The sequence below is a fragment of the Phaethon aethereus genome (assembly GCF_964289735.1).
Source record: "Phaethon aethereus genome assembly, chromosome: 13".
NCBI classification, from domain to species: Eukaryota; Metazoa; Chordata; class Aves; order Phaethontiformes; family Phaethontidae; genus Phaethon; species Phaethon aethereus.
In genome coordinates this window covers 3,505,279-3,517,469 of record NC_138589.1, presented here as the reverse complement: position 1 = coordinate 3,517,469, position 12,191 = coordinate 3,505,279, and the positions used below count along the sequence as shown (strand labels likewise).

The window sequence follows — 12,191 nt, the reverse complement described above, 5'->3', positions numbered from 1 at the left end:
TTGCCACCTTTAAATTAATCTGTGTGAAAGAGGCCACTAGCTATCAAAACCAACAAAATAATGCAAAAAAGATGCATATCTTGCAGAATACCTTAGCATTTGTTAGCATAGATTATTCATTGAATCTGTCTTTAAGCAAAAAGGTAACTCTTTGAATAAGATCTGAATATTAGTAATGCAAAAGATCCATACTCTGTTAACCTTTTACCTACATTTCTAGCAGGATTACAATGGTACCTCACACTCCTCACAGGCTGCTTGCTATCAGCTCAACTCACAGACCAAGTCATTACAGCCTGAAAGACAAGGTTGAACATACCTTCCAAACTCTAGGTTTTAATTAAGATGCTGTGACTGCTATATTTCCTAAAGTCTTGATTTAAGCACAAGCTCTGTCTCCGAGTGTTCTATACCTCCCCCACTCCCTCTTACCTCGGTTTCAAGGACAAACTTTCATTAGCAATGTGATCTTTAGCACTGGCTCTATTGACTGTAATGCATGGTACTGCTCTATTTACTCAACACTATCTCATTGTTTGTAGTGCAAGTTTAACCAGTTGTACAATAGCCAACTGCAAAACTAAAGTGTTTTTTTTTTCTATTGGGTTGTTTTTCTGGTTGTTTTTGTAGTAAAATCCAGGGAAAGTAAAAAGAAGAGGGGACATAAAAAGATGACATACCTATTATCCACAATTCAGTTTCCTTCAAGATTATCTCATACTCCCGCCTCTCCTTGAAACTTATACTGTAAGAATATCATAGGCATGGACTTTCCTGAATAACAGCCTTGAAATCCATGAAATATCTTTGCTTATATAAGAATCCAAGTGATCCTTGCTCAAACCCTTACAAATATCAGCAAAAAAGTAAAAAAAAAAAAACTTTTATAAACTGGCTCTACTCCACTTCAGAAATGGGGAGTTTTCCCTTTCTTGTTCAACATGGTTTCACAAAAACATAAAGGATAAGTGGAAGTAGGTCCCTAAATTAGCTTGCCTTTAATCTCTGAAATTTTAAAGTCACAGATTAGGGCAGAAAGCCCATGCATCAGGAATTGATTATGCTTAAGAAAAGGAAAAGTCAGAGCAAGAAACTATTATCTCTAAGGTTTTAGCAGTTCATAACTAAATAACATCAGAATTTACACTTGGCCTTCCAAGGGATTCAAATCTGCCCAATACAGAACAAGTCACCATTATAAAAGTCACCGTTAATGTTGGTTATTTAGATGTAGTTTGCTCTAACAGAACTACATCCTCTCTCTTGGGTAGCTTCTTGTTTTCAAAGTGAGGTCATTATGACTGAGAAGATATGAGTTCTCTGGAATATGAAGCAAGTTACACAGTTTCTTGTGATCAGTTCGCAGTGTCTGAGGTTTATAGGAAGAAGGGGTTGATTTATATTTCCTTTTGTTTCTTTAAGCATACCACAAAGAGCAGCAGTTTTCTTCTCCTGCACTTCATATTTACATGGTGCCATTTCACACGCTTTACAATAAGCAAAAGTTCTTCCTGTAACAGTTTACTTCTGCTGTAAGAAACAACATTGGCTGATACACTCAAGTAATCAATCAAGCAAAGCCCAAAACGCTTGTCATTGTCCTGTTCTTGTGACTGCTACATATTTTCCAGTTCTCCATCTCATGCGTCTTCCTCCAACCCAATAGTTACTTGATTCAAGAGGTTTGACGTGTTACATGCTGTTTTGTGTCTCTTCAGCTGCAAAGGACTCTCAAGTTAGCTTCCAGGCTTTCAGGTACACAGCTACAATAAGATCTACTTACAAAGGAAAACCTTCACAGTGTTTTTTGCACTTCTGTTTTTCACGCTGCATGCTGTAGCTCTACTTTACTCCTAGTGCAATTCACTGCAACAAAATCACTTATCAGGAAACTAACTCCGCCATAATTTCTGTAAAGACGTTTAATTTCACACACTGCAAACAATTCATCATAATGTTAAAGCACATCCTTAAATTTCTCTAGAATTAGAGCCAGAGAATGGAAATACCACTAATGAGTTTTTATTTCAATTCAGTAAGAATGATAACACAGTTCAGAGACTGCCCTAGAGCTCTAGTAATAGAACCTTCTCTTTTAAGCTAACAGGTGTCCAAAATCATTCAGGAGCCAAGTTTTTGCAGAAGAGAATACATCTCAACTTCTTAGTCTTAAAACTAAGTTTCTTTCCAATATTTTCATGCTAACACAACACCAATTTCTCAACAATTTTTGCCCCTCTCTGCCCACTGCAGTTCTACAGAGAAAGGTAGCAGGAGGAAAGAAAAACAAAAATATTTTTAAATGGAGGTTTTGGAGAAGTGGCAGCATTATTTTCATTTGTTTTTTCACTCATCATAAGTGGTGAACAGTTAAGTATCAATTCCCAATACCTTTTTCATAATATTTATCTTGTAACTCACATCTGACTTCACAGCATGTGGATTTAATAAATGAGGGATGGATTAATAAAGCAGCTGTTTATAAACAAAGCAAGAACAAAGGCTATTGTATAGACATACACTGGACTAAGTTGTGAACAGCTTAAAGATCAACACAGATTTATCACAGAAAAGCACTAGAAAATGGTTTGTAGAGCAAATATGATTTTTGATTCATCATCTTTTTAGGTAACACACACCAAGTTGCCTTTCAGAGTATCAATATTTTCCTCCTTTCTTGAAATAAGGTTGTAGCTAACAGAAATTGATCATGAAAGAAAACAACAACATGATATATCTCTGCAGTTTTTATACAAAGCAGCAACTACTATGAAGAAAAAAAAAAAGGTTTCCAAAGCAGATAGGAGATGGCAAAGACATGAATGTGAGGGATAATTACTGTTTATGTTTCTAATTAAGAAACATAAGAGTTCCAATTTTAACAATAGAAATTGTAAAATAAAACAGAACTGAAATTATGCAAGTAGTTGCTAAAAAAAAATAAATAGTAATCTCCAATCAGCATTTTTAGTTTTGGCCACAACACTGCTTTGCTAGCACTATCAATTCCAGCATCTATGCGTCACTCTTAAACCTAACTGTTCAGCAAAGAAGTGCTGCAACACGTTGACAGAGATGTTGCCCTCATTTGGCAGCACTTAAGCTATCCAAGACCTTCTGCATATAACTTAAGGCTGTTTTTTTTAAAAAAGGAAGAAAAAATCCAAGTAAGCCAATACACAGATGCAAGAACTGTGCAACCCTCTCAAAAGCTGTGACAAGAACCAGACAAAATACTACCAGAGGAAGAGGGAAACAGTGGAGGTTTGCTGGCAATCCAGAGTATCCACACAAAGTTTTCTAAGCTGCTTCCACGTTAACATGTAAGAACTGGCAGAAGCACTGCATGTATACGTCTTGTCAAAACAGTAGAACACAAATCCTTTAGTCCTCACTTATTATTCCTCAGCCACTTTTGAAAACCCTGACTATAGCTCATCAACATATTTTCCCGTGACTTTTTCAGTAGCTACTTGCAATGAACTAGAGGAAAGAAGTTCAAAGCCTTTGAGGATCACGTAATCCAGAAATCTTTCTATTAAAAGGCTTCTACCCTGTGTTTTACAATCATCCAATGATTTTAAAATAAGCTGCAAGTATCATTTCAAGAGAAATTCAAGTATTCAGATATAATATTATAGCTGCCAGAACAACCAAATGCGATAGTGACACAGTTTTCAAGCACTGCATTACATCACGCTGTGTGAAGATAGGCTTTTCCAGCTATTCTGGACAGGTCATAGTAAAGTTTATTTTTCTATAGATGCTAATCCACACAGACTTGGTAAAAGATGTAATGTTACTGCTTAACTTCACCAGAACAAGCAGCAGCACCCGCTATCATAAAAAGTCTGTTCAGGCTCATCCTCAAACCACTGAGCCAAATTATTCACTTCTAATGAATATTGGCCCTTCTAATTTTAAGAGAAGAAGATAGCCCAGCTAGCCAAGACTACAACATTTTTATGCCTGCAGACAAAAGAATATGCAGCTTTAGACAAATTCCTTTATCTAATTGTCTGCTCATTCTGAAAAGAAATGCACCTAAACATAGGAACAAAGCAAGGTTTAAAGGAATACTTGAGGAATTCAGATGAAAGTATTGCAGCCTTCAGAGAAGCTATGGTTATTGCTTTCCCATCAAACCTAACAGAATATAAATGCTGCCAAAAAAATGCATTCACATGATCTACATAGGTATATTCATGTATACATAAATTATATACATAACAGAGGAGCTGTTTCTGCCATTAACTCTTCTCTGTTTTTGAGAGAAGAGATTTGAGTGTTTCAATCATAATGTAGTGGGAGCTGGGTAGCACGGAGGATTTGTAGAGGGAAAAATAGTTCACCTATTCCTTCAACAACAGAATTACAACTGGGGCTCTGAAACAAGAGTTAGCGATCCATTTTCATTGCTGAAGAAAAAAAAAAAATCCACCCTGTAACTGCCCGCAGCTATGGGAAGCATTAGCACATCCTTATTCCCCCACAGTAAAGACCAACAATATTCCTGTATCAGGTATCAAACATAATTCAAGCAATGCTCCTCTCTGTTTATTAATAAAAATAGGGAGCTATTAGATGCTAATATATAGTAAGAAGGCCACATAAGGCTACAAACACACAGCACACTCAGCTCTCCTGTAAGAGCAGGAGTTACCATCTACCTCGAAGGCCACCTTGTGTCTGTCAGGAAATCCTCATCACTCACTGCTGATACCAAACCAAGGCCACAGTTTCACAATACAAACTGCTTGGTGGCCAACCTGTCTTAAAACGTTTCTCTCCTTTCACCCACGCTGCTTGTCCTCACCTTGGCACTACGGCTGCCCTCAGAAAAACTACCTCATCTGCCACACTGCACATTAGACACAACCACTCCAAACCAGGACTGTTTTTAACACAGAACAGTGCCCTGCTCCAGTTTAACATGCAGCCCCAAAAACTTTTGTACTGGCAGAATGCAGGTGAGGGAGGTCCATGCAACTACCTAAGAGAAAGGTGCCACTAAAAAGTTTTCATACAACTGCAGCTTGAGAAGATGGTGCGGGGGCAGGAATACCTTAAACTGGTATCGCCATCAAACATGTTGGATCATGAAAATAAAACCAAAGGGTGTAGTTCCATGGGACGTGAGCTTGGACAGCAAAGCAGCTTAGAAGTTCCCACCCTACCCGCTCATTTCAGTGATCCTGTTTACAGCACATCTTCACAAAGAGTTTTACTGACACAAGAAGATGGCGAAGTATGATGCGGGGAAAAGAAAGAAGCTGGCTTCACTGCTGAAGCCAAATCTTGTGAAACTACACCCTAAGTATTTGTTGTGGGGAGAACAGCCTGCTCAGTAACACTTGTTAAAGGTTTGCCCAAACATCTGCTCCAAAACTTCAGAACTCGGACCCAACAAATATTCCAAAATACAGACTCTGCTGGGAGCTTTATTGAGGTGATGCAGTCACCAAATAATCTGAAGTTGGAAGACCAACCACAAGACTCAAAAAAAAAAACCAACCCCAAACCCAAAACAAAACAAAAATCACCCTGCATTTTCAGGCTTCTTTCTGCAGTCTGAAGGTTCAGAAGTGTATTTAAAAAAATATTCAAAAAATCATTTATCCAAAAACGAAGGTGTGACAGCAGGCAAGCGAGCCAAGAAAACTTTCTGCTAGCACTTTGTGAAGAGGAGGCTGCAGAACAAGTTTCTCTTAAAAAAAAAAAATTGTAACCGGTTTATCAGGTTAGAGGAATTCACTGCTTCTTCCGCCTCTCCCCCATCCCATTTGTTTCCAAATGCTCATCTAACCAGATTGTTTCTTGCTGAATTTGTTGATATGTGAGAAAATAAATTGCACCTGCAGCTCAGCTGGATGATCAATAAGCATCCAAACATGCTTTAGAGAACTGGTAATTTGCTATCACCTGATGAAGTGGCAAACCCTCAGTATTTTCAATGTGTGCATAGTTTAAAAGAGTGAGAGGGGGAAAAAGGCCCAGCTTTGTCTTTCTATTGTTTAAGATGATGAATCAAATCTATCATTGAGGTATTGGATTCAATGTACAATGTGATGAAAGATCAGCAAAACTAGGACAGTCTTTCAAACAATTTTTTTATTTCTTAAGTGTCAACCCATAGATGAAATTTGGATGCTTTCAATAGACCCAAAAGCAGACCCAGCTCATGAGAACCTCTCCCTTTTTAGGTATATCGTTCAAAGAAAGATGGTAATTACAGCTAAATACTGCAGACAGCTCTCCAAAGTTATTAGCTCCTCTTAAGACTTATCCTTTGTCAGGGAGACATGCAAATATTGCCTTGCAAAAGGAAAGTAACATGTCTTAAGGCAAGTCATGCTGATTCAGCCAGGTTTTCTGTATGGGAAGGATTAAGAAATCCACAACACTTTCAACTTAGTATTCGATCTTTAACTTGGAAACCCCATGGCTAGAATCAGAGAAGCACAGGAAGATGTCAGTTGTTTGATGACAGAGTAATGGGGCTGAGAGAAAGGCAAAGTTAATTTTGGTTTTGCTCTTTAGTAGCAAGCTTCCATTCCTGCAAGTTTTCAGAGAGCAACCTGAAAATAATTTTCTCCCTTAAAAGCTTGGAAACTGGGAAACCATAAAGCTCCAGCAGTTACTTAGAAAAATACAAATAACACACAAAATAAACCAGTCCTGTGATTCGGGGATCTGAACAATGAAACCTAGCAAGAACATCCCAGTAACGCACGAAGAAACAAAGGACGCTATTCCCTTCAGTAAGTAGTGTAGGTAACGCATATTTAGAGGTTTACATCGCAGGCTCAAGACTGCTCCAAATACACACTTGAACAAGAGATCTCCTACTTACTTTGTTAAAAAAAAATCCTCACATTTTTCTGCTACTGCATCCTGCAACTAGAACAACACATCTCAGCAGTTACAAGCTCGCCACTACTGGTCCAACAACAGAGGTAAGTTATTAATGCCATTTTGAGCCAAATACATCAAGCAGACAGCTTCCAAAGGGCACACATTTTACAACTTCAGGTAACTATATCCCTAATACTTGTACATTACCAGGATCTCCTCTCCCCACACAAAACATAGCTATCAAAACATTGGACATCACCTATTGGAAAATACTGCTGGATCCCATCAATGCACTAGCATCTGTGGAATTAAAACACTTGTTACCCTGTTAACCTTGTCAAAAACTTGCAGCAGATGTATAGAACAAACTGTAGCGAACAGCTCGGTTATTTCGGGGGCACTGTGCTTCAGAACCTCACTTTGTGAAATTACACAACAAAAATATATTAGGGGGAACCCTATTTTAGAATATTTCTTAAGACAAACCCAAGTAGTAACTCATGTGAGATATAACACTGTAAGAATATGAAGTAAAATGGAAATGATGCATCGTTTGTTGAAGTGCTTTGTCACAAGCAGAGTAAATGCTAAGCAACAGATTACAGGCTTTTGGTAGACCCTATCACTGCTGGAAAGTGAACTAAATAGCAATAGAAAGAGGTCTTCTGCAGTCAGTGGAATAACTCCAGACCTACAGTAGCCGATCTACTGTTTACCAGTTACAAATCACAGAATCAGAGAATGGTTGAGGTTGGGAGAGACCTCTGAAGCACAGATAAAAGTTACAATAAATTTGTGCTTCATGAGTCTTACTTCCCTCTACATGTAGAGACTGGGAACCCAAGGCAAAAGCCAAAAGCAGGCACTAAAACTTTCATTTACATGATTGAGATGTGTGCTAAAGTGAGCAACTTTCAGCTGCATCATCAAATTTTCTACCACAATCCAAGCAGGGTGTGGAAAGCTAATTTCACATACTCTATAACATTATCTCAAATCAAGGTACAAGTCTACTTCCTTTTCCTCCTCCTTTTCAAATAACCATTTCACCCACCTGTACTTTGCTAATCAAAACACCTAACTGAGGGGAAAAAAATAACCTGTATGTGTTGACAAATTCCTGACTCATCCTTAAAATACACGATGCAATTAAAATATTTAATGGACTTACCTTCAGAAATGCAGAAAAGGATCTACTATTAAAGAATATGGAATTTTGGTTTTGCATTGAAAGAGGGAGGATGAATTAATTCTCTCCCAACTCCCATGGAGGAGAAGGGAGACAAGCTTAAGTAAAGTGTGTTCCAGAAGACCTATGATGGAACTGGCATCCAACAATTAACAGCAAAATAATGATTTAGTTGCATAGATATGCCAACAAAAAAGAAAAAAATTGTTGTTTTTCAAGAGTCTCTACCCACCTACACACAAAGGTAGTATTTCCTTTTATTTGCTAAAGCAGACCCACCTACAGTGCAATTTACGGCAATAAGATACAATCTCTCATAAAGTATTGAGTATAATTAAAGTGTGTCTGTTATAAAGGTAAACAGAGTGTACTAGGCTAAGCTGTTCCAGATGTCTTTAGTGCAAGATCTGGGACAAGATCAAACCTGCAGCTGCACATTTTCTCAGGGGTTATTCTGAAGCTTTAAAAAAAAAAATTAAAAAAAAAAAAAAATCACCTCTTGGTCTTGGACTCTAGCAAAACTAGTGCAAGTAGAATAAATGCCATCTGCAGCTAACGCTGACAGATCTTAAGACACATAAAAGTTACACATTTCTATTTTCAAAGATATTCCAGAGTGAAGTGTTGACCATTCAGTATCAAAGGAGGTTAGGACCTAGTCTGCCAAGTTATCTGTGTCACCAGAAGTTACAGCAACATGAACCTGTTCTACTGCCTAAGCAAGTTTCTTCCTGAAACACACCTACGAATGATTCAGACAAGGTGTGGAAAGCCAGTTTTATATGTTACACAAAAATGCACTATTGTATTTTTCCATTCAAGCACATTTTGTATATAGGAAAGACAGTGAAAGAAAGCAAACTTTCAGGAACTGCATATGTATACACTACTTGCATTAAGATTTTTTAGGTAACTTAGGGCTTCTTGAACCACAGGGATCATACAGGTTTACTGTCTTAGTATGATATTAAGTGAACCAAAGAGCAAAATACAGAAATCGTAGGAAAAACCCCCAATCACTTTATAATCCACTAAAATAATTAAGCTTATCTGGAAAAGAGGGATACACAACCAGCACAGCTGATGTTTTATGAACATCATGTTTTATGAGTTCTGAAGAGCTCAACCGACTTTAAGAATAACCAGTGAGAAAAGGTTAAGTTTTTAAATACATATTACAGCAGTGAACCTACAGATTAAAATATACCACATAAATGTTGAAAGTTTGATTAGCACCGCTAAATTGAGCGGTGCTCTTATCATCCTACTTTTTTAAGGCTTGAGTAGGAGAAATTTGGAATAAAAGTAGACCCATTAAAATAATGAGAAGCCAGACCTTCCAAAGACTAGAGCATCATCTCAAATATTCTGATATTGCAAATAACTGTTTCAGAATTATGGGGTTCCCATTTCAAATGGTTCAGGTCTCTTTTGGATTAGCTTTAAAATAGGAACAAAAACCTGCTAGTGATTCTGAAGCAAAAGGCAAAATTTAAGTCTGCTTCTTTTACCAAATCAACAGAACCTTGTCCCCCTAAGCAGCACCTCACCTGTTGAAGAACCCGGTCCAGTGGCTCCGCTTTGCCCAATCCCTCTGGTGTTAAGCCACTCACTTCGCGACACTGGTCACTTAAGTCCAAGTTTTCTGCTTTCACCAGGGATTTGTGTAGTGTCCCTACCTAAAAACATTTAAGAAATTATGGACCAAAGTGAGGAACGATCGAATTAGCTCTTTTTAACAATGCGTTCAGACTGCAGAAAAATCAGAGAAGTGCAGTGTCACGCTGCCGGTAACGACCGCAACTAGAAAAAGCATTTGTGGATTTCACAAATCGAAACGTTCTCCCTCCCACCCAGGAGCGCCACGCTCGCTGCCGCGGGGGGCCGGGGCCGCTTCTCGTCGGGCGCCTTTTGCAGTTAGCACCGAATTTTGCGGGAGTTGTTAATTGCAAAGGGAAGATCACATAATGTTAAGGCAGTCCCCCGAGTCTATTAAGGAAATTGATAGTCATCTTTGTTTTATCAAAGCCCTTCATCTCGGGGCGGGGGGGACACACGCTCTTGATTATGATAGAGCTTTTGGAAAAAAAAGAAAAATATAAATTAAAGCATATTTTCCGATTAGCCTAAAAATTAAAGGAAGTCAATATTCTCTTAAAGGTTAGCCAAACACTGGTAAAAAAAAAAAAAAATAGCCTCCCTCAGCAGGCCGGAGAGGGTCCAAGGGTTGCCCTGAGACAGCTCCGGTGAAAGCATGCACGTTTGGAGCCTACCGAGGGCGGCTTTTTGTTTGAAAGCTTCAGAAGTCCGTAGACATCTTCGACTTCGAAGCTACAGATGCTTTAAGGGGGACGGGGCAGGGGTGGGGGGTGGGGGGAAGCGGCCAAACTTTTTCTTTAGAAGTTACTTCTTCCCTTAAAAGGGAACAAAAAGGCTCTTCTCGAGTGCCCGGCCCGGTGGGTGAGTGACCCCGGGCGGGGGCCCCGCTCCCTCCCTCGGTGCGTTTGTGAAATGAACAAACGGCTGCGGGGCGGCGGCGAGCGGCCGGGCGAGCTGCTCGCCCTGCGCCCGGGAACGCGCCCTCGGACCGACCGGGGGTGGAAGCCATACCTTCTTGCTGTGCAGGTCCACAACTTGCCACACCAAGAGAATTAGTTCCCTCTCATCCGAACCCAGTTTAGCCCCATATGCACCAGCTGTTGCCCCAAACAACACCACCAAAGAGTCACTGTGCGAAGCCGTCATGACCACAGGGGGAAACAACTACAATCAAAAGCAGAGGTCAAAAAAAGGGAGAAAAAAAAAGAAAGAAAGAAAGAAAGAAAAAAGACACACAAACAAACAAACAAAAAAAGAACAAAAAAACTCCCACAAGGCTCACCCCCTACCTCCAAGTGATCAAAGGGGAAAGGAGCGAACGAGGAGTCACAATATCAGGAGAAGAGAACGAGCTGTTTAGGAGGTAGGGTGTCCGAGACAAAAAAAAAATATGGAGAAAGCTTGCATCTCTACCTGTTCCCGGTGATCTCCTTCTTCCCGGGGCTGCCTGGGAGGCGAAATTAGCAAGCTGTGGGTTTCTTTCCCTCTGACATCATGGCAGAAGCCCAGCCTGGGCTTGGGCTTTTTTTTTTCCTCCCCCCCCCTCTTTTTTTTTTCTCTCCTCCTTTCCTTCCCCTCTCCTGAGTTACCTGCCCTCGGTGCAGCTCATGTGACTCTAGTCAATCTCCCAGAGGGACGAGGCCATTGGGCCTTGGGGAAAGGTGTAGGAGGGACGGAGGGAGAACCAACGCCTGGCTGATCTGGCCTGATTGGTTTTTGAGGGAGATCAGAGGAAAACTCCCCTTCTCCCTCTTTAATTCTGCCTGCAGGAAGTGCCTCGTACCTGCTTTCAGTTTTGTGGGATCCCGCTCTGGCGCTAGGAGCGGATACTGCGCGCTCCGGCTGCACGCCCGCGCAGCCTGCGCGCCCACCCGCGGCTCCTCGCCCGGCTTACGGGGGGGGATTTGGGGGTTGTTTGTGTTTTTTGCCTCTTTTTTTTTTTTTTTTTTTTTTTAAATCTAACGAATGTACACGCACAATTGCTAAACCGCAATCTATGGCCTGGCTTTGAAATGCGCAAAAGTTCACCTGCTTCTAAGTAATTGCCCTTTCTGCGCCTTGCTGCCTATGTATTGAGCTGCCAGCGTTACCGTGTAACACAAGTCTAGTATTGTACAGGCATTTTTAAGGGATATTACAGGCAGAAAATACTTTGCATGTTTAGGCCCTATTCTGCATATGGTTTGCAAAAGTGGGTCCTAGCAAAATAATTTTTGTTTTTGAGGAAGGGTGTATCTAGGATGTTTTGCAAAATAGAAAGGTAACCCTGTATTTCCTACCCTACAACTGCTCAGTAAAGAACTGTCTCCTGGGCATTAACTGCAGTCCAAGATCAGCAGTTCTTCTCTATACTTCTCTTCTATTTCACAGGTGAGACTCTACAACAGGAAAACATCGCCTTGTTTAGCTACTATAAAATTACTCCTCTAAGCACTTCTGCTCGATGGGAGCAGCAGTCATATTTGTAACGTCAGGGACTGAGACAAATTTTGGAGACGTCAAACTCAAATTTATTTTAAAGCAAAAATGAAAAATCAAAAGCCTCTAA

At 40.0% G+C, this 12,191-nt stretch overlaps 1 protein-coding gene across 1 annotated transcript in view; it reads right to left on the bottom strand.

Moving 5' to 3' along the window:
* The window catches only part of ESRP2 (epithelial splicing regulatory protein 2), a gene marked incomplete at its 3' end in the record, with an annotated part of 42,900 nt that extends 30,970 nt beyond the window's left edge, over positions 1-11,930 (bottom strand). The window contains exons 1-2 of the mRNA XM_082005847.1: positions 10,655-11,930; positions 9,595-9,723 (exon numbers count right to left, since the gene is read on the bottom strand). Of these exons, the coding sequence (XP_081861973.1) occupies positions 9,595-9,723; positions 10,655-10,789 (264 nt within the window). The 5' untranslated portion in view covers positions 10,790-11,930. The remainder of the gene's footprint in view (positions 1-9,594; positions 9,724-10,654) is intronic.
* Positions 11,931-12,191: the final 261 nt, after the last annotated feature.